General features: G+C 35.7%; 1 protein-coding gene across 1 annotated transcript in view; it reads left to right on the forward strand.

The window, feature by feature from the left end:
* LOC115444398 (monocyte to macrophage differentiation factor) overlaps positions 1-13,024 on the forward strand; it is a 54,872-nt gene that overhangs the window by 4,262 nt on the left and 37,586 nt on the right. Inside the window, exon 2 of the mRNA XM_030170164.2 lies at positions 4,539-4,729. Within this exon, the coding sequence (XP_030026024.1) occupies positions 4,539-4,729 (191 nt within the window). The remainder of the gene's footprint in view (positions 1-4,538; positions 4,730-13,024) is intronic.

Raw genomic sequence — 13,024 nt, forward strand, 5'->3', positions numbered from 1 at the left:
TTTCAGTTTGAACCGGTAGTTCCTGAGATTAGCCATTACTGCTCCGCTCCTATTAGTCATAGCGTGATTATATATAGCCTATAGCACTACACTAATAAAGAGCTATCCAACACAAAAAGATTTTTTCAGTTCGAACCGGTAGTTCCTGAGATTAGTCATTACTGCTCCGCTCCTATTGGTCATAGCGTGATGATATATAGCCTATAGCACTACACTAATAAAGAGCTATCCAACACAAAAATAATTTTTCAGTTCGAACCGGTAGTTCCTGAGATTAGTCATTACTGCTCCGCTCCTATTGGTCATAGCGTGATGATATATAGCCTATAGCACTCCACGAACAAAGGGCTATCCAACACAAAAAGAATTTTTCAGTTTGGACCGGTAGTTCCTGAGATTAGCCATTACTGCCCCGCTCCTATTGGGTATAGCGTGATGATATATAGCCTATAGCACTCCACGAACAAAGGGCTATCCAACGCAAAAAGAATTTTTCAATTTGGACTGGTAGTTCCTGAGATTAGCGCGTTCAAACAAACAAACAAACTCTTCAGCTTTATATAATAGTATAGATTCGTCATTGACTGAATAATTTTCGAGAAAAACTGAATTAAAATCCACCCTGTATATTTATTTCTATACGTGAAACGAACGAAAATATAGCAACATTTATACTGTAGAAACACTAATAAGCGAGGACGTTTGAATACCCGTTTGCTGCATGCTGTGCAGCTTAGCTTCAGCTGCAGCATAGGATTTTAATCCGAGATTAAGCTTCGTTCCCTCGGGATAGCATTTATATAAACTACACTGGTTAACATTTATTTATAGGAATTATGACTATATTTTCTTGCTATACCGCTGGATATATGTTAATGTTTACTTGTGTTCCAAACTGAAATGAAAAATTTTAATGTGGATAAAAATTAGAGAAGACAATAATTTATAGTTCTGCTTTTATTTATCTTTCTGGATTATTGAAAATGTTTACTGAAAAAGGCTTAGAATCATTTGACACAATTCAATTTGCACATCAAATATAAAATGAGACTTTATAATAGTGAGCCAACAATAACATGCATTTCTGCGCAAAATGAAATTAAAATCATACGTACATATAATAATAATAAGATATAAAATCTATTTTAGGTATCTTTAGGTAAAGGTATTATTGATGATAATTATTGGACTTCTACCAATTTGGCGTCTCACTCTTTGTAAGATACCTATTTTGTGTAAATTCGATATTCTTTTGGAAAACTCTGGCATGCAAATTACTTTATGATGGCTCTCGACACCGTAACGGTTTGGTTAAAAGGATTAAAACATATCAATACTTTCTCATAAAGTCTGAGTGCGTGTTTTATAATTAAAACCGACGAATTATCTATCTTTACTATCATATAAAGCTGAAGAGTTTGTTTGTTTGTTTGAACGTGCTAATTTCAAGAACTACTGGTTCGAACTGAAAAAATATATTTTTAGTGTTGGATAGCCTACTTATCGAGAAAGGCTATATATCATCACGCTATGACCAATAGGAGCAGAGCAGTAATGAAAACTGTTGCAAAAACCGGTAAAAATGATTACTTTTGAGAGATTATTCTGTGCGCTGCGTAAACGATTATAGTTACGAAAGAAATATGTATGACAGAAATGTTCCTCTTAAAAAAAATCTAAAAAATATATATTTTATAAAACAAAGTCCCCCACCGCATCTGTCTATCTCTCTGAACGCGTTAAACTCAAAAACTACCCAACGGATTTGGATGAAATTTGGTATGGAGATAGTTTGAGTCCCTGGTAAGAACATAGGCTCCCGGGAAAATATATAGCGTGACTATACCGGAAAACTTTAGCCCGGAAAAACTTTATCACGCGGGCGGAGCCGCGGTCAAAAGCTATGCGTTAATAAAATCACGGAGATACCTATATGTCTAGGTATAAAATGCTTATTGGTGTTATAGATATAAATGATTCATTCATACGTAATATAACATGTATAATAAATTATGATTACCGATGTTAATAAAATATGACGACCTTTGTTCGTTCAATATGAGCTTTGTAATAATTATATTTATTAAAGTCTGCGCAATTATTCATATCATTTGTATGTGTATTAAGCATTCGTCAATATTTAAGTGAGAAATTAAAAAACAGATAACTAACAAGCCATTCCTACCTGAGCAAAAACAGGATATGAGAATATATTAAGTAATATAAAAAATGTAGTTGTAAACGATTATATAAAAGAGAAAATCTTATCTAAGGTCAAACAGTTGTAATGAATAGGGAACGCAATCGCTGAACGTAAACATGCGTGTTTGTTTTCAAAACAAACGAACGAGTTGGACATTCGTGGCAGTGGGGACTTGATGCGTGAAATTCGAACGCGATAATTATGCTGGTCACACACGGTCGGGAAATCGCTACGGTAGATGCACAGAAAAAGATTGTTGATTTTTTTCACATTGACAAACAATAATAATAAAAATAACGTTTTTTTGTCACTGTAGTTTATAGCTTACTGATTATGAAAAGAACAACACTAGAGTTTCTTGCCTGTACTTCACTGGTAAGAACTGATTTCCAAACTGATGGTTAACATCATATTGACGGGTACTAAATAATTTGTAACACTTTACAAGTACAAATAAATTATTTTATTTCATTTCAAATAAAATTATCGGTACTATTTGCACCATTTTCGAACAGAGAATTTGTCTCACGTAACAATTGTTACCGATGTAATATGTATGTCATAATAATGATAATTTTTATATTGGTATCATTTTTAGGGCATCGTATCTCAAAAGGAATCCTTAATGGGTCACTTTCTCTGAAAACCGTAAATATGCCCCTTAATAAGAAATAAACGAATTTACTATTATAAACTTATTATTTCCACTTAGTACAATAACCGCGTCTAAGGATCGAAAGTAAAGTTTGGTTTTTTAAACTAGTTTGTCTTTTAAGTAAGCAATATTGTTAGATGTTTTTAATTGTACCTATCTTATAAGTTTGTACGGAACCCTCAGTGCTCGAAACCAACTCGCACTTATCCTGGTATTTTAGTTTATCGTAAGTCAAAGTATATCCAATTAGTTAATTTTGAATGAACTGTTCGGAGCGTGTGTACTCCACATTACATCAGTCACGCGACTAAAGGATGTTGCCGTCGTATAATTATTCCGCAATCGCGATTACAACTCGGACGAGTAGTTGTTAATTATTTATGTTCTGTAACGTGTAATTTTTGAGAGTGACTCAAGTTTTGCTGTTTGTTAATTACGCCTTTTTGCACGTCTGGGCGTGTGATTTTAAATAAAAATTACTAAGTAGTGCTTCGCTTATTTGAAATAAAATGAGTAGAATGCATAAGTACTATAATTCAAACCGTATCTCAAGAAATAGTAATAAAACAAAATAGGTACAATATATTTAGAAATTCATTGCTCTTTAGAGCATTCCTATGCTAAAAAATATAAAATTCTTTATTATGAGAAAAGCTTGAGAGAAAATAACTGAGGTAAAATATTAAAATTCTTATGTCAGGTGAACAACTATTCTGCATTGAAGTTGGCGGGAAAACAAAAGCATGCCGCCATTGTTGTAATGTGCATTGTGAATATTAATACGCAGTATTTTTATAGCTCTTACAACCGTTACTACTTGAAATAATCACCAAATATCAAAGACTCATTAATTACAGCTACCATGACTTGGCATTTATTCCTTACTAGCTTTCGCTTGCGGCTTCGCCCGCGCGAAGGAGTTTTCCGGGATAAAAGTCCCGCTATATATTTTCCCGGGATAGTAGCCTAGAGCCTTCCCAGGGTCTTAAACTATCTCCATAAACGGGATAAAAAGTACCCAATGTCCGTCTCTTGGTCCTAAGTTACCCCACCAATTTTCAGACAAATCGGTTCAGCTGTTCTCGAGTTATAAATAGTTTAACTAACACAACTTTCTTTTATATATATAGATGCAATAAATGCTAAATCATCAAATAAGTAACAGGGCTATAACTATTATAACATTAAAATGTGTTCTCTTTCACCTCTGGATAGGTGATGCTAGCGGCTAATGTACTAAACGTCGGAGCCATTCTGGGGTCATAACTCGTGAAGGCCAAGGGATATTGGCTCATTAATTTCTTTTTCCCAGGGGACATGTTATACCTCGTCAGATATGTTTATGTGTTTTCATTTTGTCTGTCTGTTTCTGATAAATTTGATGATTAGTCGAGGAGCGGCAGAAATTTAATTAATGATGCCGCATGCCGATTGATACTTATAAGCCTATAAACTAAATTATGAGTAAGATTATCAGGTTATGGAAGCAAGCATTGCCACTGAGCAATTTCGATAACAATCTCTACAGTACACGACTCCTCTGAGCGTCTGCCACCTTCAATCCCCTAGATATTGTACCTAATTGTAATTCGCGTATTTTACATACTTACCTATAATACAACGGATTGATTGATCTTACTTCTTAATTTCAAAATAACATAATCCAATTTCCCCATGCAGGTGGAAAACGTAGCGAACGTATGCACACACGCGCTATGCGTTGCGCCTGCGTCGATTGGCGCGCGGGAGTTGCTCACCCGGTCGGTGAACGCACCGCAAGCCATCGCTGCGGTCGTGTACGGCTTGGCGTTATGCCTGCTGTTCGCTGTTTCGACCACCTTCCACTCCGTGTGCTGTTGCAGGTCTGATACGTGAGTATTTTGAAGTTTATTTATTTAACTCCACTTTCAAACATGTACATACCTACTAACTATACAAACAGTACTTTACATACACACAATCAATGAAATGGAGGAATAGGTGAAATGTGTATACACTAGTATTTGATCGCTGCATCACCCGCGTAAGTAAGTTTTCCCGGAGTAAAAGTCCCGCTTTATACTTTCCCGGGATTAAAAGTAGCCTAGGGATCTCAAACTATCTCCATAGCAAATTTCATCGAAATCGATTCTGTAATCCAGTTGTAAAAGCGTAAGCGAGAGTTACTTCCACATTTAAAATCGTATGTCTACAGGCTGTTTAATGTAGTACGTAACCACCGAAGCAAAATGGTTTTAATTCGCCGTTGAATGACCACATTATACAATGAGGTGTTCAGATCTTTAAAATTAATATATTCAGTGACAATCTATTCAGTTTTAAAAATAAAATATCTGTTTTATGAATTCAGACTTGTATCATTTTTATATGATACTGTTGGTTTAAATTCATTGTTAAGAACTCGTGTTGGTTATTGCTTTTCTCAAGTGTTTTTTTGTTTTTAAAGTTTTTTGTATCATTTTTCATTCATTCGTCTTTATTTTTGGCATACTTAAATCAAATTGTATAAACCTTTAATGGAAATTATGTCCGATGTAATATTTTGTCAACTGTGGTTACTTCGAACTAGATAGTATGATTTGTTTGTTGTTGTTTAGATCTTAATCTATCACACACTGGCAAATAAAAAAAAATACATTAGGTATAAGTTTGAACTTATGGATAAAAGAAAACATTTATAAGAGCGTGATGTGGTTAGCAGTGGCGAAGAAATTTTCCGAAAGGGAACCTGAAACAACATTTACGTACTAATGCATACATGCAGTCCGCAAATTCTAATTATAATTAGATATAAATTACAAAAGGGAAGCTGAAGGGTTTTTTTTATTGCTTTAAATAACGAGACGAGCTGACCATTCGCCTGATGGTAAGCGATACGACCGCCCATAAACAGTAAAAACACCATCCAACACCATGAGACATGAGGTGTTAAGTCTTATTATATCCAATAATTACACTGGTTACAATGTCCATCAAACCGGACCACAACATTGAGTACACACTGCTCCTTAGCCTGGCGGACTCTCACATATGAGAGACCTACCAGTTAAAGGAAACGGGTTATATGAACCCTTTACCTCTGATGATAACATAGTATAATTCTCATAACCGTCTGTACATTACTGAACTAAAGTACACACTATCAGGTGCCTTCCGTGCCAGGGTGAGATCAACATTTATTACTTCACATACGAATACTCTAACAAACCCTAATATAGAGGTGTTAACGCTAAGTTTTTTGTTTACATTACAATTTACGCTGACATGGTGGTATGAATTTATGATAATATAGCTCTAATAAACATTTATACATAATGCGAACGGCACCTCGGAAGATATCTCCTGATTTTTAAGCAGTCTACTTACGTAAGCACCTAAAATATAACTAGATATACCTAGTCTTGCCATAAATATTGTAATAAAGAAAAAAGAAAATTGTTAACTGCAAATAACATTTATTACTTTTACAGTGTGTCAGTTTAATACATAAATATAAAACAATTAAAAATATAAAAAGCTTATTCGAAGTGGTCTCCAGTGGCTGCAATACAGTCCTTTTAAACGATGAGGCCAGTTATCAATAGAAGCACGCACTCTTTCCATGGGAAAATTCTTCACTGCCAATCGTATAGATTGTTTTAGGGACTCCAAATTATCATGGCGTTTAGAGCAAGCTGTACTCTCTAAAACTGACCACAAATCATAATCCAGCGGATTAAGATCGGGACTAGACGACGGCCAGTCTTCAGCTCTGATGAAGTCCGAAACGTTCGATTCCAACCAAGACTGCGTGGACCGAGCTTTATGACCCGGCGCCGAGTCTTGCTGGAAGGACCATACTTGGTTATTGAACATGGTGATGTTAAGGGGCTTAACTACCTTCTCAAGAATGGTATCTTGATACACTTGTGCCGATGTTTTGATACCTTTTTCACAAAAATATGGCTCAGTCACTCCTTCATAGCTAACACCCCACCAAACCATCACTGAAGTCGGATAATGTCCACGTTGCACTCTGTCGACTAATTGGGAAGCTTCCTTAGAGCTTTGAGCATAAATACGGTCATTTTGTTTGTTAAAATGTTGCTCAATTGTAAAAATTTTCTCATCCGTAAACAAAATTTTTCTGTGACCTCCCTTTGCGTACCGCTTCAGTAGTTGTTTCGATTTTACCACCCTATTCTTCTTTAAATTATCAGTTAAGAAATGGCCAGTGCGTCTCTTATAGGCTGCAAGTCCTAAGTCATCTTTTAAAATACGCGACATGGTTCTAGGTGCTATCTTCATTTCCCGAGATAAAATCTTTTGCTTTCGGACAGGATTTCTTCGAATTCTTTCCCTTACTGCTTTGACCACCTTTTTCGTACGAACACTACGTGGACGGCCAGATCTTTTTCTGTCACAAACAGAGGAGGTCTCATTGTACCTATTAATAGCCCGGTACACAAACATTTTACTAATACCAAGTGTATGGAGAGTTTTAAAAATTGCATTTGGCTCCATACCTACTTTGTGTAATGCTATCACAGCGATTCGGTTCTCTTTATCACCCCACACCATTTTAATATCGCAAAATATTTTACAATGTATTGGCGCCAAAATGAGAAAACACAATGAACAATCGTATAAAAATGACAGATTCGAAATTCAAATGTAATATTTTTTTATAATTAAGTGTAACAGTATTTATGGCCAGACTAAGTATAATAATAAACATATATTTTATAGGTATTTTATATTTACGAGGTTAGATGATGAAATTTTGTTATGAAGTTTTTGTGGAAAATGAATATGAGTATAAGTAAATTTGGAATGGTTTGCTATGTTGGGCATCGTAGTTTTATTATAGAGACCGCAGCCAAGACGCCTTTCTACATATACATGGCATGGCATGCATGGTATAGCATGGCAATAGAGCCAGCGCTTTCTTTCATTACGCCGCCTGATGATGTCACATCAGGCGGCGTAATGAAAGAAATTACGCCGGCCTGTTATTGTTCAAATTGTAACTCTTACCATCCATTGAACAGCTATATTCTTAAGAATACCATATTATGCTAATAAAGGCGTAACGTGAGTTATTGCCGCCCCAAAATGTCACGTGCGCTACTACTAGTACATGCTAGTTGCAGTTTTTTTTTGTTAAGAGAGCAAGTGACACCCCCCTCCCCCGCGCCCCCTTATTCTCAATATTATTTTTTATATATTTTGCTGTCTCCCTAAAACACTAAGTCCCCACCCTATCTCAGCTATGTTACGCCATTGCATGCTATCAATTACGACGAAAACCTTCAGTCATTTTCCCGCCACCATTGTCAACAATTGATCGTGCAAAAATTAAAAAGTTCTTTGTTAAACGATCGAGGTCGAAAGTTCGGGTCAGAGCTCTTAATATCGGCAAATGGGTTTAAAACAATAACTTTCGGATCGCTCATGCGTTCTCGTAAGCTCCAATCGATATTTGTGTGTTGGTTAAATGTATTTTATGGCTTGGTACAGGTTTTAAAACATATGTTTATGCTGTTATACTTTGACATTACTTAATATGTTATTTAAAATTCAGTACTCACCTAAAGGGGGGGGGGGGGCTTTAGTATATGTATGGAGGTATAGTCATGATATACCGTAGAACTGGAATTAAAATATATTATACTTATGTGTCAATTATTGTAATTACATTAATGTCCTCAGACTTCTATTACTGCAACGATTCCTTGAAAGAATCCTTCTGGAATATTAATGGGAAAGTTGTGGTGTTGTTTGAAATCGTACATACTTAGAAAAGATTGCTACGCGGAGTTATAAGCAAAATAAAATGTTAAAAGAAACGAAATCACACCTTAGTCCAAAATCCATACAAATAGCCCATTTACAGAATTCCTATCACGTTCCATATAACATCATGAATTCAGCAAACCGTCGTAGGAATATTCAATGATGAAAGCTCTGAAAGTTCGGCGCAGGACTTCCTAACTGTATATAAAACATGTATGAAGTTACGACTGCCTCGGTGGCGTAGTTGTATTGCACGTCCGGTACAATAGCGCTCTGAGGTCCTGGGTTCGAATCCCGGGTCGGGCAAAGTGATATTTGGGTTTTTCTGCTCAGTATCAGCCCGGAGTCTGGAATTTGTGCCCGATATGGCGATAGGCTCGCCCCCTATCACATCATGGGACGGAACATACTTGGCGAAAAGTGGGTGCCCTAGTGGCGCCTCTGCATACCCCTTCGGGGATAAAATGCGTGATGTTATATGAAGTTACGTAAATCTAATTTCCTTTGAGCCTTTGGTAAAAGTTCTTAAGGAACTGCTTATATTGTTGTTTTAGATATGGAAATTTGGTATTCTATGTATTTTAATTCAAAGATTGGATTCAAAAGTTGTGTTGTTGTGAAACGTTAAAAAAGAAAAAACTTGGTGGACACGTTACACTGCATAATCAGCAATTGAAAAAAAAAATAATAAAAAGAATAAATATTTTGCTCACATCTGTGAATCACACTGAAGACATACATAAATGGAAAATTAAATAATTGATATTAAAATTTTCCGTTCTCCGAAACTAAATAATATGGTATAGTATATCGCTTACCATTCGTAGCTACGAACATTAGCTTGTTCGCCACCCAAGGATACGAAATTAGCCTGTTACATTATCGAGCCAAAAAAGGTCCGTGTTTACGAACAAGAAAAGGTCTCAATAGGCTTAATCGGGCTCTGAATGGAGCTAATATGACGCGCTACAGGTATCCAGATGGGATGATTATCGTGTTCCGTTGCGGAGGTCGGCCGTTTCTTCGTCTCTAGCGCCCGAAATATATTGTTTGTATTCGTAAATGTAGTTGTTTATTATCGTGAGATAGGTCAGTAAAGTTACCTGAATATTTTGTTTTGATAATATTAAAACATTAGAATAAAAATTAATGGCTGAAATTTGTCACGGTATAGTTATTAGAAATTTATATTCTCATGTTAAAGACATGGAATGCATTGACGCTTACTCTGGTATGTTGATAGTGTCGGTCTTCCTCGTTTATACTTTTGTCCTATAAAATAAAACAATTACTAGGTGTTCTTAATTTTGCCGAATTTGTATTTTGTTAAAGGCTTTTTATTAGTACTTATATACCAGCAAATCCTGATAAGGGATCTTTAAATTCCGTCGGTATACCGAATAAGCAATTATGCTATTGAGGGATGGAGGCGGTGACCTTCGGCTAGTTCGGGACAAGGCCGGCTCGCCGCACGGTAACCACAACTCACTGTATTCTCTAGACAGTACGCGAAGCTGGGAGCTTATGCAGGTGACATATGTTTCCGGTGATAGAGTCGAAATCAGCGTGAATGAAACGCGATCCAAACATAACGTTTTAGTATTTTTATTAATGGCCGCCTTTCTTCAATGACTTTTTCTACTTCTAGTTTATCTATGAATAACGCTAATAACATAAACAAGCGGCGATAGCCTAGTTGGGTGTGGAACGGACTGCCGAGACGAATAGCCGCAGGTTCAAATCCCAAGAGCACACACCTCTAACTTTTCTTTGTAAATTATCGCTTGCTTTAACAGCGAAGGAAAACATCGTGAGGAAACCTGCATACCTGAGAAATTCTCTATTAGGAATTTATGAGGGTGTGTCAAGTCTTCCAATCCACACTAGGCCAGCGTGGTGGACTAACGTCTAATCCCTCTCAGTAGTAAAGGAGGCCCGTGCTGGACAGTGGGACAGTATGTAATACAGGGCTGATATTATTATGAATAACGTTTAAGATTGAGTAATGAAAAAACTATGAATTATACTTAATAAATGGTTTTCTATGTACTATGCAAACTGGTCGACATTAAACTTTCATTGAATCGATGATGAATGATTGAATCGACTTTCAATCAAACATTGAATGAACCATAAGTTCAGAGTGTCATCAACCAGTTTAAAAACGTATAAAGGTCTTAATGTCCACCGAATTAACTAAATGGACACGCAGTGTCGAGGGGCCGATACTCGTAGTGAGTGAGTGAGATTGAAGTACTGCTTAAATTGCTTTTTAATTTTAGACGTTTTTATATGTTGTTTAATGGCATACTGTTAAATCTGATTGATGAGAGCGATGAGACTGATGATTATGTAATGTGATGTAATCATCAAAATGGGTCATGTAAATGCTTCGTTCGGGAATAGAATCCACCTCTTTGTGTTTCACAGTCAGTGCATGACCCGAAGTGTCACTGAGCCATTTTTATACGGGTAAAAATATCCTATATCATTAGTAAATATAAACACACTACATTACTGAAAATGTTAGTTATAAAAATTCATGAATTCTTTCACGCCAAATATTTTAATCAAAGTTTCGTAATTACGGTAAATGTAAATTTTAACATGTCGTGTACATTGGCATGCCACAGTGAGTAGTGATGCATGACGTATCCAGAGAAGCGAAAATTAAAATATAATCCGTACATATTTATATCTTACAACACATTTGCTAATGGTTGGATATATTTTATATGTGGATGGCGACCACCGTACACAAGGTGTAAAACGTGCCGTAGTGGCCCACGTAAGTGTATCGCGTTCCGGGATCGGTCTGTGTATCCACAACAGCTTAAGTGGTATCTTAAGTCACAGTATGTATTTTGAGCTGACAACAAGCACATATCAGCTCAATCTTTGTTGAATAAATAGTTTAATACCTTAAACGTCTACTTAATCTTATTCAAAGATGAGATTGCTTTATTAATATTGCCCTACGAGTGTACTGGTACAAATATATTATTTCTAAATTAATTTTGGTTCCATATGGTACTAGTGCTAAAATCTATTCAAATATAGGCGCGTTGGGGTAAGATCGTAGGAGGTATAACATCGTATAAATCAAATAACTCGTAATTGTGTTATAATTTTTGTTTTCGAACAACACTACCTGCGAGCCCATCTTGTACCCTACGTTCCACTAGTTCACATGAGTGAATCCGTCAAGTAAATAATGTTTACGGTGCTAACAAAGAGAATATCGGTGTTTTGTCGTTCCCTGGCAGATCCGGATTAACCCCATGCAAGAATTTGCCTAATTTTAATTGAGTATTTACTGTTTTCAATTAATTTTGTAGGTATATACTATCATAAAGGAAATAAATCTTGTGACTTGTTTATTGAAATTTGTCGAAACACGTATATTCCCTGAGATCCGATCTTTACACATACAATTACTTGTCGTTAAAGAACGGATAAAAATCGTTCGATCTAGCACTTGTAAAATATTACAAGTTTTCATCAAAATTTATACACGAAAACGTCTGAACTCACTGATTGTGTATTTTTTTTTAGCTCAGATGAATGGTCGATTTGGTTTATTTATTGTTTATTTACACGTGTATGTACTATTTCTTCGAATATTTTTAAAAATATCTACAGTATCACTCATGTGGGGTATGATCGTATGCCTAGAACTATTAAAAAAACAAAGTTCGCTTCTAAAAATATCTTACGAAATTTATAATTTTTTTTGAATGTTTATAAATGAATATCTAGATCAGAAAACGCTCTGTTTATGGATTTTAGAATCCCTGTATCATAGACGATTTTAGATAGTAGTCCGAACTATACCTGTGAAGGTCCTATCTTTCTCACACATTTCTAAAAGTATGGTACTTTTTTAAAGCCCTATAAAACATTAACTGTTATATATAAGGGATTGAAAAAATATATACCATTTAGTATATTTAATAACATATAGCTAAGTTAATGATTCATTATGATAGCTCCTATAGAATTATTGTAAAAAAATAATTCGATAAGACTGTTTAACACATCGAAAAAGCGTCCGATTTAACCCCAACGCACTTATGGTATAACATTGCCTCAATACGTTTACCTAAAGTTAAATCACCCCAAACTCCCATAACATAACATATAAATGACTTCGTTTATGTAAGGCGCGTTGGGGTAAGATCGTAGGAGGTATAACATCGTATAAATCAAATAACTCGTAACTGTGTTATATTTTTTGTTTTCGGACAACACTACCTGCGACCCCATCTTGTACCCTACGTTCCACTAGTTCACATGATTGAATCCGTCAAGTAAATAATGTTTACGGTGCTAACAAACAGAATATCGATGTTTTGTCGTTCCCTGGCAGATCCGGATTAACCCCATGCAAG

The sequence above is a fragment of the Manduca sexta genome, chromosome 10, assembly GCF_014839805.1.
Source record: "Manduca sexta isolate Smith_Timp_Sample1 chromosome 10, JHU_Msex_v1.0, whole genome shotgun sequence".
Taxonomy (NCBI): domain Eukaryota; kingdom Metazoa; phylum Arthropoda; class Insecta; order Lepidoptera; family Sphingidae; genus Manduca; species Manduca sexta.